This window comes from Salvelinus fontinalis, chromosome 2 (genome assembly GCF_029448725.1).
Source record: "Salvelinus fontinalis isolate EN_2023a chromosome 2, ASM2944872v1, whole genome shotgun sequence".
Classification (NCBI taxonomy): Eukaryota; Metazoa; Chordata; class Actinopteri; order Salmoniformes; family Salmonidae; genus Salvelinus; species Salvelinus fontinalis.
In genome coordinates, this window is record NC_074666.1 from 50,899,463 (window position 1) to 50,923,314 (window position 23,852).

Here is a 23,852-nt window from a genome sequence, read left to right on the forward strand (position 1 = left end):
TGTCTGTTTTTAAAAATGTTTATCATTTTTGAATTATGAAAAATATGAATAACATTCCACCCATGAGGCCACTAGTCATTTGACTGCAGGAAAGGGTTACAGACAGTGGTAAAGCTTGGGTGTACGTACAAGTGTTACATGACGCAGTTGCAGAGAGATGGGTTCACAGAGGTAATGTCCCTGGACTCATCAACTAATACTTATGTGCAATAGAAATCCTGTTCAAGCTGTCACTCATACTCAGAAGTAGCTTGGTCTCTCTTAAACTAGAGATTAGACGTACCAGCAGAGTGAGGCACATTACACAACAGGTCAACCTGCATCCTCTCACGCCAACCTGCATCCGCAAGCACAAGACAGATGACGATTACCTTATGTCCAATTGCACACAAGATCCAATGGAAATTCGACATCCACTTTATCCCACCCCTCCGAATACACACACGCGCGCGCACACACACAGACAGACGCAAGTCAGGATTTAAAAGAGGGAGAGAAACTCCATTCTACCAACCCATGTGGAGGTAAAAACTCACACCAGACTTGCCCTACGGCAACAAAAACTGTCTGAAACCCTGCACACAGACAAAATAGACAACAATCATAAATAAGCATACACTCACTCCATGGTTCACACACTGAGGCTGTCAAACTTGCAGGGCTGCCTATTGATTGAAGTGAAAAAAATATAGACCCGGCTGATGACCTTGACTTGTTGGTTAGTGCACACACAAACAAACACACACACACATCAGCGACTGCCTTTACTAGAGTAAAGGGGAAGGGCATGAATAAATACACCATTGACATATAGAATTACTGTAAAAGTACACGAATAAAAAGTTAATTAAAACACTTACAATTTTGTCTACTATTGCAGTGCCTTAACTGGAAAGAAAACAGGTAAGAACCTAGAAAGTATTTGAATTATGAATTAATTATTATTTGAAGTATTACACGGGGAAATAGTTTTTTCTGCCCTTACAAAGTTATGGACATTGGACTTCGAGTTGAATAATCAAGTACAAGGGAGGAGCGAAACCCAGCAGTCACACGGCACTCAAGGAATAGAGTTTGACATCCCTGCTCTAAAGCCTCATTTGGGACTCTTTGTAGCTCTCCAGCTATACGTACAGTTGAAGTCGGAAGTTTACATACACCTTAGCCAAATACCTTTAAACTCAGTTTTCACTATTCCTGACATTTAATCATTGTAAAAATGTCCTGCCTTAGGTCAGTTAAGATCACCACTTTATTTTATGAATGTGAAATGTCAGAATAAAAGTAGAGAGAATGATTTATTTCAACTTTTATTTCTTTCATCACATTCCCAGTGGGTCAGAAGTTTACATACACTAGATTAGTATTTGGTAGCATTGCCTTTAAATTGTTTAACTTGGGTCAAACGTTTTGGGTAGCCTTCCACAAGCTTCCCACAATAAGTTGGGTGAATTTTGGCCCATTTCTCCTGACAGAGTGGGTTTAACTGAGTCAGGTTTGTAGGCCTCCTTGCTCGCACACGCTTTTTCAGTTCTGCCCACACATTTTCTATATGATTGAGGTCAGGGCTTTGTGATGGCCACTCCAATACCTTGACATTGTTGTCCTTAAGCCATTTTGCCACAACTTTGGAAGAATGCTTGGGGTTATTGTCCATTTGGAAGACTCATTTGCGACCAAGCTTTAACTTCCTGACTGATGTCTTGAGATGTTTCTTCAATATATCCACATAATTTTCCTCCTCATGATGTCTATTTTGTGAAGTGCACCAGTCCTTCCTGCAGCAAAGCACCCCCACAACATGATGCTGCCACCCCCGTGCTTCACGGTTGGGATGGTGTTCTTCGGCTTGCAAGCCTCCCACTTTTTCCTCCAAACATAACGATGGTCACTATGGCCAAACAGTTTTATTTCTGTTTCATCAGACCAGAGGACATTTCTCCAAAAAGTACGATCTTTGTCCCCATGTGCAGTTGCAAAGCTTAGTCTGGCTTTCTCATGGCGGTTTTGGAGCCGTGGCTTCTTCCTGGCTGAGCGGCCCTTTCAGGTTATGTCGATATGGGACTCGTTTTACTGTGGATAAAGATACTTTTGTACCTGTTTCCTCCAGCATCTTCACAAGGTTCTTTGCTGTTGTTCTGGGATTGATTCGCACTTTTCGCACGAAAGTACGCTCATCTCTAAGACAGAACGCGTCTCCTTCCTGAGCAGTATGACGGCTGCGTGGTCCCATGGTGTTTATACTTGCATACTATTGTTTGTACAGATGAACATGGTACTTTCAGGAGTTTGGAAATTACTCCCAAGGATGAACCAGACTTGTGGAGGTCTACAATTTTTTTCTGAGGTCTTGGCTGATTTCTTTTGATTTTCCCATGATGTTAAGCAAAGAGGCACTGAGTTTGAAGGTAGGCCTTGAAATACATCCACAGGTATAAAGGTAAATTATACAGGTAAATTAGCCAAACAAAAGCTTCTAAAGCCATGACATCATTTTCTGGAATTTTCCAAGCTGTTTAACTTCTTATGGCTGCAGGGGCAGTTTTGAGTAGCTTGGATGAAAAGGTGCCCAGCGTAAACTGCCTGCTCCTCAGTCCCAGTTGCTATTAACTGCATATTATTAGTAGTATTGGATAGAAAACACTCTGAAGTTTCTAAAACTGTTTGAATGATGTCTGTGAGTATAACAGTGGGAAATCTGAGGTTTGTAGGTTTTCAACTCATCGCCTATTGAATACACAGTGGGATATGGGTAATTTTGCACTTCCTAAGGATTCCACGAGATGTCAACAGTCGTTAGAACCTTGTCTGATGCTTCTACTGTGAAGGGGGGGAGAATGAGAGGGGATTGAGTAAGGTCTACCATGACCTGAACATGCGCTGACCATGCGTGTTCATGTGAGAGTGAGCTCTGTTCCATCGCACTTCTGATGACAAAGGAATTCTCCGGATGGAACATTATTGAAGATTTATGTTAAAAACATCCTAAAGATTGATTCAATACATCGTTTGACATGTTTCTAGTGACTGTTACGAACTTTTTGACATTTTGTCTGCTTTTAGTGAACGTGCTTCGTGACTTTGGATTTGTTTACCAAACGCGCTAACAAAAGTAGCTACAACAAATCAAACATTTATTGTGGAATTGGGATTCCTGATGCATTCTGATGAAGATCAAAGGTAAGTGAATATTTATAATATTATTTCTGACTTCTGTTGACTGCACAATATGCCGGATATATTTTTGTCTTGATTGAACTCTGAGTGCCGACCTCAGATTATTGCATGGTTTGCTTTTTCCGTAAAGCTTTTTTGAAATCTGACACAGCGGTTGCATTAACGGGATTGCAGTGAAAGTACAGGGCGCCAAATTCAAACAACAGAAATCTCATAATTAAAATTCCTCAAACATACAACTATTTTATACCATTTTAAAGGTAATCTTGTTGTTAATCCCACCACAGTGTCCGATTTCAAAAAGGCTTTACAGCGAAAGCACCACAAACGATTATGTTAGGTCACCGCCAAATCACAGAAAAACACAGCCATTTTTCCAGCCAAAGACAGGAGTCACAAAAAGCAGAAATAGAGATAAAATGAATCACTAACCTTTGATGATCTTCATCACATGACACTCATAGGACTTCATGTTACACAATACATGTATGTTTTGTTCGGTAAAGTTCATATATATATCAAAAACATCTCAGTATACACTGGCGCGTTATGTTCAGTAGTTCCAAAAACATCCGGTGATTTTGCAGAGAGCCACATCAATTTCCAGAAATACTCATAATAAACGTTGATCAAGTGTTGTACATGGAATTTTAGATCCACTTCTCCTTAAAGGCACAGTCAACTTAGTGTATGTAAACTTCTGACCCACTGGAATTGTGATACAGTGAATATTCCCTCATCAATCTACACACAATACCTCATAATGACAAAGTAAAACTTTTTTTTTTTTTAAATGTTTGCCAAAAAAATACAAATATTGAAATATTACATTTACATAAGTATTCAGACTTGTTGAAGCACTAAGGCAATAATTACAGCCTTGAGTCTTTTGGGGTATGACGCTACAAGCTTGGCACACCTGTATTTGCAGAGTTTCTCCCATTCTTCTCTGCAGATTCTCTCAAGCTCTGTCAGGCTGGATGGGGAGTGTTGCTGCACAGCTATTTTTAGTTTGATCGGGTTCAAGTCCGAACTCAACTTCAAGTCTCATAACAAAGGATCTGAATACTTACAGCACCAGTCAAAAGTTTGGACACACCTACTCAATCCCGAGTGGTGCAGCGGTCTAAGGCACTGCATCTCAGTGCAAGAACCATCACTACAGTCCCTGATTTGAATCCAGGCTGTATCACATCCGGCCGTGATTGGGAGTCCCACTCGGGTTTGGGTTTGGCCGGGGTAGGCCGTCATTGTAAATGAGAATTTGTTCTTAACTGACTTGGCTAGTTAAATAAGGGTTTGTCTTTATTTGCTGTGGTAGGCATGCTGGTTAAGTGTGCCTTCAATTCTAAATAAATCACAGACAGTGTCACCAGCACAGCATCCCCACACCACCTCCTCCATGCTTCATGGTGGGAACTACACATGCGGAGATCATCCGTTCACCTACACTGCGTTTCAAAGACACGGCGGTTGGAACCAAAAATCTCAAATTTGGACTCATCAGACAGATTTCCACCGGTCTAATGTCCATGGCTCGTGTTTCTTGGCCAAAGCAAGTCTCTTCTTCTTATTGGTGTTCTTTAGTAGTGGTTTCTTTGCAGCAAATCGACCATGAAGGCCTGATTCACACAGTCTCCTCTAAACAGTTGATGTTGAGATGTGTCTGCTATTTGAACTCTGTGAAGCATTTATTTGGGCTGCAATTTCTGAGGCTGGTAACTCTAATGAACTGATCCTCTGCAGCAGAGGTAACTCTGTGTCTTCCTTTCCTGTGGTGGTCCTCATGAGAGAGTTTCATCAAAGTGTTGATGGTTTTTGCGACTGCACTTGAAGAAACTTTAAAAGTTCTTGAAATGTTCCGGATTGACTGACCTTCATGTCTTAAAGTAATGATGGACTGTCATTTTTCTTTGATTATTTGAGCTGTTCTTGCCATAATATGGACTTGGTCTTTTACCAAATAGGGCTATCTTCTGTATACCACCCTTACCTTGTTACAACAGAACTGATTGGCTTAAATGCATTAAGAAGAAAATAAATTCCACAAATATACTTTGAACACACCTGTTAATTGAAATGCATTCCAGGTGACTATCTCATGAAGCTGGTTGAGAGAATGCCGAGAGTATGTAAAGCTGTCATCAAGGCAAAGGCTGGCTACTTTGAAGAATCTCAAATATAAAATATATTTTGATTTGTTTAACACTTTTTTGGTTACTACATGATTCCACAAGTGTTATTTCATAGTTATTCCACAATGTACAAAATTGTAAAAATATAGAAAAACCCTGGAATGAGTAGGTGTTCTAAAACTTTTGACTAGTACTGTACTGTGTGTGAATAAGGTATTTCTGTATTGTGTGTAAATGGCTGAGGATTTGTTTAAATTTAATCCATTTTAGAATAAGGCTGTAACGTAGCAATATTTGATAAAAGTCAAGGGGTCTGAATACTTTCCGTTTCCACCAATGGATTTTCCATCAGAGGTAAACCAAAAAGTAGTTTGAGTGAGTACTGGTAAAGCACAGAAAATTGACCACTTACAGGAGTGCTCCCCATCGCTACCGAGGCCAAGTACTTACCATCTAATAGCAAATCAATTTTGGCATATCCCTTCTTGTGTAAGGGCTTCAGACTGGGAGAGAAATTCTCCAATTCTCCAGTACCCTAGCACACAGTGGATGTTTCTGGGTGAAATCTACTTTGAAGGGGAGGAAAAGCAAGGGGGCATTAAATTAAAGGTCAGGGTTGCTTACTGTGGTGCTGATCTGCCAGTGGTGTACCACAGTTTTGCGAGCCCATTTCCTGCAATTCTACACATTTTACCATTGGTCAGCTAGAAAAATGTGCAGTTTAAAAGCTAAACTTTTGCTATAATTATTGCAGAATTAAAGCTAATATCCTGTAATTCTAAACATTTTGCCTAAACAGTGCCTCTGTGGTGGGAGAGCAAAAAACACCCATCGGGATAGGGGCAATCCAAAACAATTTGCAGTCCCACTGTCATTGAATCATGCAGTCAATGCACACCTGCATGTATCCATCAACTGCCGGAAACTATTATAAAACCAAAAATACAGACTAAAGTACAACACAACTATTCATGCCAGGGATGATTATGATTTTGGAGTACCTTGTCTCCTCTATGGTCATCCTCTGACATTCATTACATTGAATAAAACGGAGCCATTGATGGCGCCGGATGAATTCACCTAATTATACAGGTGTTTCCCGGGAGATAATGTCATTCTAGCACTCAGAGACGCAAGTGCAAATCAGGAGACAGAAGAGCATCCAGATAATAAGGCAGATTGATAAGAGCATCCTGTGTAAGGGCAAAATGGCTTACGATGGCGAGATGACATTTTTCCGTTCCCGCTTCCTAACCTGTGGTACAGAGCGAGGAGGCTGAACACTTATGTCCTAAATGGCACCATATTCCCTTTAAAGTGCACTACTTTTTACCTATGGGTTCTGGTCAAAAGTAGTGCACTATATAGGGAACAGGGTGCAAATTAGAATGCCCCCAGTGAATCTTCAAAACGGTCAATCACACACAAAAGGCATACACAGTAATCATCATCAGGAACTTGTGATTTAGCGATAACTACATCACCAAAGCTGTGCTTGCACAGCTCACCTCAAGAGGACTTTTTGGGGGGGGGTTGATTAAGAATACTTTACTTTTCTACAGCAGCGACCTTATCCATCCACCCGGGAAAATGGTACAGTATATCAACGGCCCTCCCTGTAGGCACAGAAGCAATAGCTCATGTTCAATGTGGCCACAGATACATTAGTGACAGACTGGTAACAAGGTCAGAGATAGAGGGGACCTCAGATCTGATTATCAAAATACTCTGGCTTGGTTCCAACTGTTACTAAGCAACTGCTGTTGAATGACATCTATTGTTTACAGTCTGATACTGGAGCACCGACCGATTTCCAGGTATGAAGAGACTGTATTGATGTGGAAATGAAATACAATCACAGTGCATCCCTACCGGAAATATACATGTTTAAAAAGTGTTGGAAATACAATCATTACACAATAATACATTTTACCTAAACACAAATGTAATTGTAACATGTTAAAATAACAGGCTAAAGCTTCTCAGCAAAATGTGCTTATCACTAATATCACTATTTGATGAATTGAACAGTAGCAGCTTACGTTTTCAGCTTTGTAATTAGAATACAAAGTGACATGATGTTGAAGCTGTGCAGAGGGATTAGAGAATGCTTCCAAGAGGTGTTCTGAGTGCTGCATTAGCAATACAATTGCCAAACTCGCTCACACAAAAGATTTCTTTAGATTTGTAGACATTAGTGAGCTCAAGAGTTTCTCCCATTTCGTACACCGTCTTGAGTCAACAAGTCTGGATGAGACAAATGTTCTCTCTTTCAAGCCTGACAGAGAACACATAATGCCTGGGCTTGCTTGATTGAGACAGATGCTACTTTGATAACAAATCTGTTGGCAAAAAGGAGTAGACAAACACATTTCAAAGAATCTCTATCGGATGATACCAACGAAGTCAGACAGACCCTCCCCCCACAATTAAAGCAACTAAAAGAAGGACTTGGGTAAAATATTAATCCTTGTGTACCCCTCCTGTGCTGTGTTTGGTGAAGGTAACCTTGTGAGCATATGGTGTTTAGAGAGATTTACTCTTAGAAAAAAGAGTCCCATAGAAGAACCGTTTTTGGTTCCAACTAGAAAGAACCCCTTTGGGTTCCATGTAGAACCCTCCGTGGAAAAGGTTCTGCATGGAACCCAAAACAGTTCTACCTGGAATCAAAAAAAGGGTATTCAAAGGGGGGACAGCCGAAGATCCCTTTTAGGTCCTAGATTGAAACGTGTGTAGTTACAGGGAATCATTTTCTACTGCAAATGCTAACTTAAATGATTTTACAATATATCATATCTGCCATGCAACATACTGTATATTGATCATGCCTCTTCCACACATCACTCCAAATATGTTAATAGAGGGTTAAAGCTAACAAATATGTCATACTTGCATGTACAGTTCCTTCAGAATATATTCACACCCCTTGATTTGTTCCACATTTGTTGTTACAGCCGGCATATAAAATTGATTCAATTGAGATTTTGTTTCACTGGCCTAAACACAATACCCCATAATGTCAAAGTGGATTTATCTTTTTAGAAATGTTTACACATTAATAAAAAATGAAAAGCTGAAATATCTTGATATGGCAAGCCTATAGGAGAAAATATTTGCTTAATAAGTTGCATGGACTCACTCTGTGTGCAATAATGATGGTTAACATGATTTCTTTTGAATGACTACCTCATCTCTGTACCCCACGCAAATAATTATCTCTAAGCTCCCTCAGTCGAGCAGTGAATTACGAACACACAAAGACCAGGGAGGTTTTTCAACGCCTCACAAAGAAGGGCACCTACAGGTAGATGGGTAAAAATATTGAATATCTCTGTGAGCATGGTGAAGATATTAAATACTTTGGAAGGTGTATCAATACACCTAGTCACTACAAAGATACAGGTGTCCTTTATAACTCAGTTGCTGAAAAGGAAGGAAACCGCTCAGGGATGTCACCATGAGGCCAATGGTGACTTTAAAACAGTGAAAATGGCTGTGATAGGAGAAAACTGAGAATATATCAACAACATTGTAGTTACTCCACAATACTAACCTAAATGACAGAGTGAAAAGAAGGAAGCCTGTACAGAATGAAAATATTAAAAAACATACATCCTGTTTGCAATAAGGCACTACGTACACTACATGGCGAAAAGTATGTGGGCACCCTTTCAAATTAGTGGATTCAGCTAATTCAGCCACACTTGTCACCATAAAATCGAGCACACAGCCATGCCATCTCCATAGACAAACATTGGCAGTAGAATGGCCCATACTGAAGAGCTCAGTGACTTTCAACATGGCACCATCATAGGATGCCTTCATTCCAACAAGTCAGTTCGTCAAATTTCTGCTCTGCTAGAGCTGCCCGGTCAACTGTAAATGCTGTTATTGTGAAGTGGAAACGTCTAGGAGCAACAACAGCTAAGCTGCAAAGTAATAGGCCACACAAGCTCACAGAACGGGACCGCGAGTGCCGAAACGTGTAGCACGTAAAAATTGCCTGTCCTCGGTTGCAACACTCACAACAGAGTTCCAAACTGCCTCTGGAACAACGTCAGCACAAGAACTGTTCATCGAGAGCTTCATGAAATTGGTTGCCATGGCCGAGCAGCCGCACACAAGCCTAAGATCACCATGCGCAGTGCCAAGTGTCGGCTGGAGTGGTGTAAAGCTCCCGCCATTGGACTCTGGGGCAGTGGAAAAGCATTCTCTGGAGTACTGAATCACGCTTCACCATCGGGCAGGCCGACGGAATCTGGGTTTGGTGGATGCCAGAAACGCTACCTGCCCCAATGCATAGTGCCAAGTGTAAAGTTTGGTGGAGGAGGAATAATGGTCTGGGGCTGTTTTTCATGGTTCGGGCTAGGCCCCTTAGTTCCAGTGTACGGAAATCTTAATGCTACAGCATGTGCTTCCAACTTTGTGGCAACAGTTTGGGGGAAGGCCCGTTCCTCTTTCAGCATGACAATGCCCCTGTGCACATAGTGAGGTCCATACATAAATGGTTTGTCGAGCACGGTGTGGAAGAACTTGACTGGCCTGCACAGAGCCCTGACCTCAACCCCATCGAACACCGTTGGGATGAATTGGAACGCCGACTGCGAGCCAGTCCTAATCGCCCAACATCAGTGCCCGACCTCACTTATGCTCTTGTGGCTGAATGGATCAAGTCCCCGCAGCAATGTTCCAACATCTAGTGGAAAGCCTTCCCAGAAGAGTGGAAGCTATTATAGCAGCAAAGGGGAGACCAACTCCATATTAATGCCCATGATTTTGGAATGAGATGTTCGACAAGATAGAACTGCCAAAGGGGGAGGAGTTGCAATCTACTCCAGAGATAGCCTGCAAAGTTCTGTCATACTTTCCAGGTCTATGCCCAAACAGTTCGAGCTTCTAATTTTAAAAATGAATCTCTCCGGAAATAAGTTTCTCACTGTTGCCGCCTGTTATAGACCCCCCTCAGCTCCCAGCTGTGCCCTGGACAACATATGTGAATTGATTGCCCCCCATCTATCTTCAGAGTTCGTTCTGTTAGGTGACCTAAACTGGGATATGCTTAACACCCCGGCAGTCCTACAATCTAAGCTTGATGCCCTCAATCTCACACAAATTATCATGGAACCCACCAGGTACAACCCAAAATCTGTAAACATGGGCACCCTCATAGATATTATCCTGACTAACTTGCCCTCCAAATACACCTCTGCTGTTGTCAATCAGGATCTCAGCGATCACTGCCTCATTGCCTGCATCCGCTACAGGTTCGCGGTCAAACAACCACCCCTCATCACTGTCAAACGCTCCCTAAAACACTTCTGCAAGCAGGCCTTTCTAATCGACCTGGCCTGGGCATCCTGGAAGGATATTAACCTCATCCCGTCAGTCAAGGATGCCTGGTTGTTCTTTAAAAGTAATTTCCTCACCATCTTAAATAAGCATGCCCCTTTCAAAAAATGTAGAACGAAGAACAGATATAGCCCTTGGATCACTCCAGACCTGACTGCCCTCGACCAGCACAAAAATATCCTGTGGCGGACTGCACTAGCATCGAAAAGTCCCTGCGATATGCAACTTTTCAGGGAAGTCATGAACCAGTACACGCAGTCAGCCAGGAAGGCTAGCTTTTTCAAACAGAAATTTGCATCCTGTAGCTCTAACTCCAAAAAGTTTTGGGACACTGTAATGTCCATGGAGAATAAGAGCACCTCCTCCCAGCTACCCACTGCACTGAGGCTAAATTTCAATAAGCATTTCTCTACGGCTGGCCATGCTTTCCTCCTGGCTACCCCAACCCCGGCCAATAGCTCCACACCCCCTGCAGCTACTTGCCCAAGCCTCCCCAGCTTCTCCTTCACCCAAATCCAGATAGCAGATGTTCTGAAAGAGCTGCAAAACCTGGACCCATACAAATCAGCTGGGCTAGACAATCTGGACCCTATCTTTCTAAAATTATCCGCCGCCATTGTTGCAACCCCTATTACCAATCAGTTCAACCTCTCTTTCGTATAGTCCGAGAAAGATTGGAAAGCTGCCGCGGTCATCCCCCTCTTCAAAGGGGGTGACACTCTAGACCCAAACTCTTAGAGACCTATATCCATCCTGCCCTGCCTTTCTAAAATCTTCGAAAGCCAAGTTAATAAACAGATCACTGACCATTTCGAATCCCACCTTAACCTTCTCCGCTGTGCAATATGGTTTTCGAGCTGGTCACGGGTGCACCTTAGCCACGCTCAAGGTACTAAATGATATCATAACCGCCATCGATAAAAGACAGTACTGTGCAGCCGTATTCATCGACCTGGCCAAGGCTTTCGACTCTGTCAATCACCGTATTCTTATCGACAGACTCAACAGCCTTCATTTCTCAAATGACTGCCTTGCCTGGTTCACCAACTACTTCTCAGACAGAGTTCAGTGTGTCAAATCGGAGGGCCTGTTGTCCGTACCTCTGGCAGTTTCTATGGGGGTACCACAGGGTTCAATTCTCGGGCCGACTCTTTTCTCTGTATATATCAACGATGTCGCTCTTGCTGCGGGTGATTCCCTGATCCACCTCTACGCAGACGACACCATTCTGTATACATCTGGCCCTTCTTTGGACACTGTGTTAACTAACCTCCAAAATAGCTTCAATGCCATACAGCACTCCTTCTGTGGCCTCCAACTGCTCTTAAATGCTAGTAAAACCAAATGCATGCTTTTCAACTGTTGGCTGCCCGCACCCGCCCGCCCGACTAACATCACTTCTCTGGATGGCTCTGACTTAGAATATGTGGACAACTACAAATACATAGGTGTCTGGCTAGACTGTAAACTCTCCTTCCAGACTCATATTAAACATCTCCAATCCAAAATTAAATCTAGAATTGGCTTCCTATTTCGCAACAAAGCCTCCTTCACTCACGCCGCCAAACATACCCTCGTAAAACTGACTATCCTACCTATCCTCGACTTCGGCGATGTCATTTACAAAATAGCTTCCAATACTCTACTCAGCAAACTGGATGCAGTCTATCACAGTGCCATCCATTTTGTCACCAAAGTCCCATATACCACCCACCACTGCGACCTGTATGGTCTAGTCGGCTGGCCCTCGCTACATATTCGTCACCAAACCCACTGGCTCCAGGTCATCTATAAGTCTATGCTAGGTAAAGCACCGCCTTATCTCAGCTCACTGGTCACGATAACAACACCCACCTGTAGCACGCGCTCCAGCAGGTATATCTCGCTGGTCGTCCCCAAAGCCAACACCTGCTTTGGCCGCCTTTTCTTCCAGTTCTCTGCTGCCAATGACTGGAACTAATTGAAAAAAAATCGCTGAAGCTGGAGACTTATATTTCCCTCACTAACTTTAAACATCAGCTATCTGAGTAGCTAACCGATCGCTGCAGCTGTACATAGCCCATCTGTAAATAGCCCACCCAATCCACCTACTTCATCTCCATTCTGTTTTTATTTATTTATCTGCTCTTTTGCACACCAGTATTTCTACTTGCACATCACCATCTGCTCATCTATCACTCCAGTGTTCATTTGCTAAATTGTAATTACTTCGCTACTACGGCCTATTTATTGCCTTACCTCCTCACGCCATTTGCACACACTTTTCCCCCCCAATTGTGTTATTGACAGTACGCTTGTTTATTCCATGTGTAACTCTGTGTTGTTGTTTGTGTTGCACTGCTTTTCTTTATCTTGGCCAGGTCGCAGTTGTAAATGAGAACTTGTTCTCAACTGCCCTACCTGGTTAAATAAAGGTGAAATAAAAATAATAATTTTTAAAAGCAGGTGTCCACATACTTTTGGTCAGGTAGTGTAAAACTGCAAAAATTGTGGCAAAGAAATTAACTTTAAGTCCAAAATACAAAGTGTTATGTTTGGGGCAAATCCAACACAAAACATCGCTGAGTACCACTCTTCATATTTTCATAGTGGTGGCTGCATCATGTTCTTAGTATGCTTGTCATCGGCAAGGACTATGGAGTTTTTAAGGATAAAAATAAACGGAATAGAATAAGCACAGGCATAATCCTAGAGGAAAACCTGGTTCAGTCTGCTTTCCAACAGACACAGAGACAAATTCAACTTTGAACAGGACAATAACCTAAAACACAAGGCCAAATATACACTGTAGTTGCTTACCAAGACGACATTGAATGTTCCTGAGTGGCCTAGTTACAGTTTTGACTTAAATCAGCTTGAAAGTCTATCAACTTGACAAAGCTTGAATAATTAAAAAAAATAATAAAGTGCAAACATTGTACAATCCATGTGTGTAAAGCTCTTAGACTTACCTAGAAAGACTCACAGCTGTAATCACTGACAAAGGTGATTCTAACATTGACTCAGGGGTTTGAATACCTATGTAAATGAGATACAGTATTTCTGTATTTAATTTTCAATAAATTTGCTAATATTTAAAAAAATCTGTTTTCACTTTGTCATTATAGGGTATTGTGTGATATGTGTGATAAAAAAAAAACATATATTTAATCCATTTTGAATTCAGGCTGTAACACAACAAAATGTGGAATAAGTCATGGGCTATGAATCCTTTCTGAAGGCACTGTAAATACTGTCTGTTTTCTGATTTAGCGCATATGACCGTTTCTCAGGCTGTTGGAATTTGAGCATTGTGAGTACTTGTTATAAGATCAATAACACATTGACATTTCATATTAAATGTTATTTGTACACAAATCAATTGTTGCTAAACCTCCCATAAAAGGGTTTTAGATCACTCAATTATTTTCAAATCCTTTAAATTGTCCTCTTTCCACATACAGGTACAACAGTAAGGAAAATACATGGTCGTCATTGGCACACATCTCAAGGGGAAACTATTGGTGCATCTATTTTTACTGTGGCAAGATGTGGAAGCCAAACACCTCTCCCCTCCCTTCAGGTTGTTTACTGTATGTGTCCAGAATACACATGTGCCCTTGGCTTGTGTCCCAAATGACACCCTTTTCCCTACATAGTGCACTACTTTTGACCAGAGCCCTATGATACCTGGTCAAAAGTAGTGCACTGTATAGGGAATAGGGTGCCATTTTGAGACATAGCCTGGATATGTTCACCATGACATTTAAGACCCCGTCAAAAGACTGAATATATTAATGAGTTTATTTCCAAATACCCCACTCAGTCAATTCATTAAGCCTTCACTTCAATGATAAGAACTACGGTTGTATTTAAACCAATCTGAGGAGAAAACAGTGAGTATGCTAATGAAAAAATGAAAAGTCCTCCATTAGGATTTGCAATGACTAATAGGAGCCTCGATATCTACTTGATGCTGTAAACCCTTGCTGACGGTAATACTTCAGAGGACCTTCTGTGGTACAATTTTATACACTTGTTGTTCTGTATGGCTCAGGTGATAGAGCATGGAGCTTGTACCACCAGGTTTGTGGGTTCAATTCCCGGGGCCACCCATGCGTAAAATGTATATACGTATGACGGTAAGTCGCTTTGGATAAAAGCATCTGCTAAATGTGATACATTACTTGTACATTGTGTTACGGTATGCTGGCATTAAGTATATGGAATGTTTCTTTATACAGTTAAAAAACAATCTATGCTCTGAGGTGCCATGGTGGGCAACGATGATGCCATCAAAACTCCACAACTTGTGTCAGATGCTGGTCTAATCGTAGCACTGCTAACTATGCCCCTTGTGACATGGGTTCGAACCCCGCATTTGCCTTCATAGCTACACTGAACGTAGAAAACATTAGGAACACCTTCCCAATATTGGGTTTTTTAACCTCAATTCGTCGGGGCATGGACTCTACAAGGTGTCGAAAGCGTTCCACAGGGAGCTGGGCCATGTTGACTCCAATGCTTCCCACAGCTGTGCCAAGTTGGCTTAATGTCCTTTGGGTGGTGGACCATTCTTGATACACACGGGAAACTGTTGAGCGTGAAAAACCCAGCAGCATTGCAGTTCTTGACCCAAACCGGAGCGCCTGGTACCTACTACCATACCCCGTTCAAAGGCACTTAAATCTTTTGTCTTGCCCATTCAACCTCTGAATGGCACACATACACAATTCTTGCCTCAAGACTTAAAAATCCTTCTTTAACCTGTTTCCTCCCCGGGCCGCCCCCTGTTGTAGGTTCCCTGACCAATACAAGTTTATCATTTGACCAAGAAGGAGAGTGCTGGAGTGCTGCATCAGATGACCTGGCCTCAACAATCACCCAACCTAAACCCAATTGAGATGGTTTGGGATGAGTTGGACATCAGAGTGAAGGAAAAGCAGCCAACAAGTGGTGGAGGTCATTTTGCAGGGCTCTGGCAGTGCTCCTCCTTGCACAAAGGCGGAGGTAGCGGTCCTGCTGCTGGGTTGTTGCCCTACTACGGCCTCCTCCACGTCTCCTGATGTACTGGCCTGTCTCCTGGTAGCACCTCCATGCTCTGGACACTACGCTGACAGACACAGCAAACCTTCTTGCCACAGCTCGCATTGATGTGCCATCCTGGATGAGCTGCACTATCTGAGCCACTTGTGTGGGTTGTAGACTCCGTCTCATGCTACTACTAGAGTGAAAGCACCGCCAGCATTCAAAAGTGACCAAAACATCAGCCAGGAAGCATAGGAACTGAGAAGTGGTCTGTGGTCACCACCTGCAGAACCACTCCTTTATTGGGGGTGTCTTGCTAATTGCCTATAATTTCCACTTTTTGTCTATTCCATTTGCACAACAGCATGTGAAATGTATTGTCAATCAGTGTTGCTTCCTAAGTGGACAGTTTGATTTCACAGAAGTGTGATTGACTTGGAGTTATATTGTGTTGTTTAAGTGTTCCCTTTATTTTTTTGAGCAGTGTATATATATATTTAAAATGTACTTGTTTTTGTCACACTCTGATCTGTTTCACCTGTCTTTGTGATTGTCTCCACCCCCCTCCAGGTGTCGCCCATCTTCCCCATTATCCCCTGTGTATTTAGACCTTTGTTTTCTGTTTGTCTGTTGCCAGTGTGTCATTTGTTCAAGCCTACCAGCGTTTAGTGTCTCCTGCCTTTTCCAGTTTCTCTTTTCTCGCCCTCCTGGTTTTGACCCTTGCCTGTCCTGACTCCGAGCCCGCCTGCCTGACCACTCTACCTGCCCCTGAGCCTGCCTGCCGACCTGTACCTTTGCCCCCCTCTGGATTACCAACCTCTGCCTTACCCTGACCCTAAGCCTGCCTGCCGCCCGGTACCGTTGCCCCACCTCCGGTTTACTGACCCCTGCCTGCGTTGACCTGTCTATTGCCTTTCTCTGTTAGGATATTAAACTATTGTCTATTCGACGTGGTCTGCATCTGGGTCTTACCATCATACCTGATAGTTTTGGAAAGAAAAGCACATTTTTTAGTCCATTAAAATAACATCAAATTGATCAGAAATATAGTGTAGACATGGTTAATGTTGTAAAGGACTTTTGTCGCTGGAAACGGCAGATTTCTAATGGAATATCTACAGAGGCCCATTATCAGCAACCATCACTCCTGTGTTCCAATGGCACGTTGTGTTAGCTAATCCAAGTTTATAATTTTAAAAGGCTAATTGATGATTAGAAAACCCTTTTGCAATTATGTTAGCACAGCTGAAAACTTGTTGTTCTGATTAAAGAAGCAATAAAACTGTCAAAACACCAGTCTCAACGTCAACAGTGAAGAGGTGACTCCGGTATGTAGGCCTTCTAGGCAGAGTTGCAAAGAAAAAGCCATATCTCAGACTGGCCAATAAAAAGAAAAGATTAAGATGGACAAAAGATCACAGACACTGGACAGAGGAACTCTGCCTAGAAGGCCAGCATCCCGGAGTCTCCTCTTCACTGTTGACGTTGAGACTCGTATTTTGTGGGTACTATTTAATGAAGATGCCAGTTGAGGACTTGTGAGGTGTCTGTTTCTCAAACTAGACACTAATGTACTTGTCCTCTTGCTCAGTTGTGCACCGGGGCCCCCCACTCCTCTTTCTATTCTGGTTAGAGACAGTTTGATCTGTTCTGTGAAGGGAGTAGTATACAGCGTTGTACGAGATTCAGAAGGAAGTTCTTTGTTTCTGGCCATTTTGAGCCTGTCATCGAACCCACAAATACTGATGCTCCAGATACTCAACTAGTCTAGAGAAGGCCAGTTGTATTGCTTCTTTAACCAGAACAACAGTTTCAGCTGTGCTAACATAATTGCAAAATGGTTTTCTAATGATCAATTAGCCTTTTAAAATGATAAACTTAGATTAGCTAACACAACGTGCCATTGGAACACAGGAGTGATGGTTGCTGATAATGGGCCTCTGTACGCCTATATAGATATCCCATACAAAAATCTGACGTTTCCAGCTACAATAGTGATTTACAACATTAACAATGTCTACACTGTATTTCTGATCAATTTTATGTTATTTTAAATGGACAGAAAATGTGCTTTTCTTTCAAAAACAAGGACCTTTCTAAGTGACCCCAAACTTTTGAACGATAGTGTATATCGTTTTTTTTTAATAGAAACTCAATCTCAATTTATAATATAATACATAAGGTGCAATTTCGAAATTTGGTTGTGCATAAGCAGTCACTCAATTAGTCCATTTTTAGATTGATAAGTCAGTATAGCGGCCACCTCTCTAAACGTATAGGAAGCATTGCTGAATTACCGACCGGGGTGGGGCATTGATCATCAGTTACCATGTTAAAAAACAGCAAACATTTGCCTCCACCCTATGGCAACGTGTAGAATTGCAGGAAATTAGCTGTATAACTGCACATTTTTCTCTCTGCCCCACGGCAAAATGAGTAGAATTGCATGAAATTAGTAAAAAAAAAAATTGCTAAATATTGTTGCCCAACACTTGATCTACGCCGATTTCAGTGGTTTTAACAAGCGACATCAATAAGAGCTCATAGCTTTCACATGGTCAGTCTGTGTCACGGAAAGAGCAGGTGTTCCTAATGTTTTGTACACTCAGTGTATATTCCTCTACCTATCCATCTCCCCCTCTCATTTATGACTTTCTATCTAAATAAAGAGAATTGACTCATAAATGTGGTTTAATAGCCAATCAGAGAAACCGCATGAGCCAATCAAGGCCTCCCATCCTGGGGATAACAAGTCTGTGGAGTAATTATGACAACAGGGAGTCAAGATGGAGACCCAATCTGAGTGTGTTTCTTCCCCTGGGGGATCCACACATGTGCAAGAGCCTGCTACCTACCTACCAACCATTGACACACACACAGCAAGAGCCTTCTCTCCGAATTGGACTGATTACTCTGACAAACATCTGTCACCTACTGCGTCTGGGCATACATTAAACCAACTTATCATTCTCAAAGTTCACACTGCTTGATTGACAGAGGGCTAATCGCTGCTGCGAGATTCATGCATTTTTACCGGCAGATATTACCACGGGAAAAAGACTACAGTAGGTCGATAACGTGTCGGCATGAATCGATGAAGATTTCCAAATCAGTCCATCCCATACTAACGCCTTGCTCAGACAAACTCTTATACCCCTCTCTCTCCTTAGCCTAATGTCTCTGTTGTCGGCCGCTATAATCACCCTTGACAATCGTTGAGCAATTAAAGTGTGGTAGCATTTTCTTTTATAGTGCCCAATACTTTGAAAGTACCATTGAAAAACCATATTACTTACATTGTTGTTTTTTACTCAAGTTATTTAATGGAATTAACGCGCTAAATCGGTGTAATCCACATTTTGGTTAATCTAACCGTCAAAAACTTTGTTGATGGTGACAAATTATAGATTTTCATTTCATAATAGCCTTTTGATCATTCCTATGACAATATCCCACTTTCCACACTGAGATGGACGTGCCAAATATGTCTTGAGCGTAAGCGTAAACAAAGCATAAGCAAAGACACTGAGGGGATATGCAAAGAGTCATATTCATTAGTGTTAAGAAAAAGGCCTATAATTGTAGTACGCACAACAAACAATGATTGTTACTTTGCAACACTGATCAACCAAACTGAATGTCATATATGAATGACTGGCGGCACAAAAATAACTTGTGTTTGAGTGACATTGAAAATTAGCCACAAACAAAACACGGTATTCCTCAGGTAATTTATGGCGTTCAACCGCACAGAAATACAGTGGAATCGCACAGAAATATGATAATTTCATCCGATTCTGCATGTTACCTTTCAAGTACAAAGAAATCATTTTAAAAGTGCCAAGTGAACTCCATGCGTGGCTCATCAACATTTGGGCACAGAAATGGAAACTGACCCCAAAAGCACAGGAAAGAAAAAGAAAAAGAAAATAAAACTTTCAACAGCGATAAAAGGGAAAAAAAACTTGCCAGGTAGTTTGCTGCAGTCACACCCGGGTATGTAAGATCAAAACGGGTAACCAGTGCAGGCTGCAAGTAAAATGTGAAAGACAACATCACTTGTAAGTCAGGAAGACAAAAGAGAGACGATTAATACATAAAGATAGAGAGCTGCAGGCTATTCTGGTACTTACAGTATACTGTCATACCCAGTCATACTGCATGTGCCACAGAGGGCAAGAAATAGAGAGAGAGAGAGAGAGAGGGCGAGAGAGAGAGAGAGAGAGAGAGAGAGAGAGAGAGAGAGAGAGAGAGAGAGAGAGAGAAAACAGGAGGATGTAGGAGAACAATGTTAGGTTTGAATGAGGATGAGAGGAAGTGATAGAGTCTTACTTCCTGCATATGAGCCAATAAGGAAGAGCCAAATAAGGAAGCACCCTTTGGGGACAGATTTACCCATGTCTAAAGTCTGCAACTGTTTCATTCCCTTAATATTGTAACTGCTCTTAAGGGAATGGAAGACTGACAACAGACACAAACTTCTGGTTAAAAAAATGCTCAGTAAACATTGCATTATGTTGCTATAGCAACAGCACTAATTTGAATTTGTATGTTGGTTTACAAAGTAATCATTTCCAAAAGAACACTCAATAGAGTAATCCTAGACCACAACCCTAAACACCACCCAAATCAAGCTAGTGCGTCCTATGCACTGCTAAATGCTACTACTGTAAATTGTCGTAGCAACTTATCTTTCCTTGTAAATTCTGTGAGTGTGAGGGAGTGACTAAAGGAAAAATTGTCTGATATTACCTGAATCAAAATTTGCTCAAAAAACACAGAGGTTTTCGTTCACAGCCTGTCAAAAGATTCCATGCGGCTGTCATAGCACAGGGCCGCTTGTGTTACAGTGTTGTGTCAAATCCAAGACCTGCTGTGTCCATTGATATGTCGTTGCCATGTTTTGAGATCTTCTGTCAAAACAGAGTAGAGCTAAGACGGGCAGCATTTTCTCACTTTGCTGTCAGTATAGTTGTTAAGCTGTTATTATCCTGTTCTCACAAGGACACTGGGATGTCACATGTCGTTTTCAATAAAATAGATTTAACTTTGAAAAAACATTGGTCAAATAACGCCGCAGATTTTCAGCAACCCTAAGTTCCAAAACTTGAATCAAATCCAGACAAAAATATTGAGTTTCTTTGTGACGGTTGACTGCAGCTGTTGAGGCAAAGGTATACACATACACACAGAGAACACAACAGTATGTGTGATTTCTCTTCCATCCCTCTGTTATGTGTTACAGTTTGGAAATTGGTAGCCCTAGTCAAAAGTAGTACACAAAATTGACAGTGTACAAAACATTAAGAACACGTTCCTAACATCGCGTTTTGCTTTGACTCCAATGCTTCCCACAGTTGTGTCAAGTCGACTGGATGTCCTTTGGTTGGTGGACCATTCTTTTTTTTTTTTTCTTTTTTTTTTTTTTTTCCCAATTTTTCGTGGTATCCAATCGCTAGTAATTACTATCTTATCTCATCGCTACAACTCCCGTACGGGCTCGGGAGAGACGAAGGTCGAAAGCCATGCGTCCTCCGAAGCACAACCCAACCAAGCCGCACTGCTTCTTTAACACAGCGCGCCTCCAACCCGGAAGCCAGCCGCAACAATGTGTCGGAGGAAACACCGTGCACCTGGCCCCCTTGGTTAGCGCGCACTGCGCCCGGCCCGCCACAGGAGTCGCTGGAGCGCGATGAGACAAGGATATCCCTACCGGCCAAACCCTCCCTAGCCCGGAAGACGCTAGTCCAATTGTGCGTCGCCCCACGGACCTCCCGGTCGCGACCGGCTGCGACAGAGCCTGGGCGCGAACCCAGAGACTCTGGTGGCGCAGTTAGCACTGCGATGCAGTGCCCTAGACCACTGCGCCACTCGGTGGACCATTCTTGATACACATGGGAAACTGTTGAACGTGAAAAATCCAGCAGAGTTGCAGTTCTTGACACAAACCGGTGCGCCTGGCACCTACTACCATATCCCGTTAAAAGGCACTTAAATATTTTGTCTTTCCCATTCACCCTCTGAATGGCACACATACACAATCCATGTCTCAATTGTCTCCCGAGTGGCGCGGTGGTCTAAGCCACTGCATCTCAGTGCTTGAGGCGTCACTACAGACACCCTGGTTCGAATCCAGGCTGTATCACAACCGGCCTTGATTGGGAGTCCCATAGGGCGGCGCACAATTGGCCCAGCATCGTCCGGGTTTGGCTGGTGTAGCCCGTCATTGTAAATAAGAATTTGTTCTTAACTGATTTGCCTAATTAAATACAAAATTTAAATAACGTCTCAAGGCTTATCTACTACACTGATTGGAGTGGATTTAACAAGTGACGTCAATAAAGGATCATAGTGTTAGAATATTCTAAGATAAATACACAACGCAGACGACTAAAGGTCAAAAGGGTGGGGGGTGTCTTGCTAATTGCCTATAATTTCCACCTGTTGTCTATTCCATTTGCACAACAGCATGTAACATTTATTGTCAATCAGTGTTGCTTCCTAAGTGGACAGTTTGATTTCATAGAAGTGTGATTGACTTGGAGTTACATTGTGTTGTTTAAGTGTTCCCTTTATTTTTTTGAGCAGTGTAGTTGTTTTTCAGTTCAACATCTGTTTAGAATCTGTATATGGGGTTCTCGTTGGAACAAGTGATCGACTATGTTGGAGGCTCCTAACATCATCATACAACGTGGCAAACCATGTAATCCAGCTACTCTGATGCTTTCTCCAGACACCACATTACTTGAACACGACTGTTGTGAGTTGGTGTCGGATCAGCTCTCTGATGGGTTTACTAAGAGTCAACCGTTGGAAAACCCCGAGTTTATCTTATAAAACAGATGGTTCAAGCGTTGTGGAGGGGGGGGGGGGGGGGTAAGGAAGGCAGGCTGGGCAGTTACTACAATGGACAATATGATAGTGACAGACACGTTACCTGCAGGAGCAGGAGCATCAGCACAGGTGGCGGAATTGGTGGCTTTGACAGAAGCATGTAAACAGGCTGAAGGAAAAACAGCTAACATCTACACAGACTCAAGGTATGCTTTCGGGGTGACCCATGATTTTGGATAAATATGGAAAAACAGAGGATTCATGACATCACTGGGAGCTCCTGTGAAGAATGGGCCAGAGGTGATGGCTCTACTGAACGCTCTCCAGTTGCCGGCACAAGTTGCAATTTTGAAAATGAAAGCACATGGAAAAAATCTTTACAGACGAGAGTAAAGGTAACGACCTGGCTGACAGAGCTGCCAAGTCGGCTGCCAAGAGAACACCGCTGTCCCCTAAACTGATGAGGAAATACACCGTGGATACATTGCAACACATTAGAGACATGCAAAGCAATGCACCAAAAGATGAAGTGTGGGAATGGGTGGCTGCAGGATGCAAACCCATAACAAAACCACAGGGTTGAGTCCGTTTGAGGTCGTCACAGGTCGACCCATTTACTACCAGGCTCGTTAGATTTGACAAAGGCAAACGTACACATTATGAGTAACACAATGTTTAACAATTGCATACAACTTTCTAAGGCAGTAGGGGAAGCAGACAGACAAGTAAAAGAGGTGTGGGGAATAACTCCCGAGGGGGGACATGACGTAGTGCCAGGACAGTGGGTGATGGCAAAAAAATATTTTAAAAAACACAACAGACACATTAAGGCGAAAATGGGAAGGTCCTTATCAAGTTTTGTTCATAACAAGGTCAGCAGTAAAAGTCCAGGGCAAATCACGATTGATACATGTTACTCATTGCAAAGGTGTCAATTTTGATGACAAAGTGGAGCCTGGAGAATAAAGAACTGATTGATTAGCATTCGGGGGCCAATCTCAGGTGTAGAAGCATAGTAAGATGATCAGAACCTGATAAGCTTCTATGTTGTACACCGCAGTCATCATATTAGGGATATCTAGGTGAAATGTCCACTTTTTCCTGAAAAATCGGGACATGTTTACTTAGGGAAATCTAAGTGAAATATACATTTCTCTTGAAACCAGGATATGTTCCTTTCACTTCTTTGTTTCCTTCGTTACAGGTTATGATAATCTACAGTCTGAAGCTGCAGAAATATCCCCTGACCCAAGGTCAGTACCTGATACGATACAAGATCACTGGTGAAGTGTTCAATAGAGACGTCCTTATCAACCAGTGGAACGGAAGAAGAATTCCTCACAACCGGCA

At 42.3% G+C, this 23,852-nt stretch overlaps 1 protein-coding gene across 31 annotated transcripts in view; it reads right to left on the reverse strand.

The window, feature by feature from the left end:
- Positions 1-23,852, reverse strand: part of dlg2 (discs, large homolog 2 (Drosophila)) — a 358,090-nt gene that overhangs the window by 147,777 nt on the left and 186,461 nt on the right. For 22 of the 31 annotated variants that reach the window (XR_008754221.1, XM_055877409.1, XM_055877462.1 and 19 more), the window contains one exon: positions 19,638-19,697. The exons of the other annotated variants lie outside the window; for them this stretch is intronic. Coding sequence is in view for 21 of the 22 variants with exons in the window: in XM_055877409.1 (XP_055733384.1) it covers positions 19,638-19,697 (60 nt within the window). In the remaining variant the exon portion in view is untranslated. The remainder of the gene's footprint in view (positions 1-19,637; positions 19,698-23,852) is intronic. 31 annotated transcript variants of the gene reach the window in all.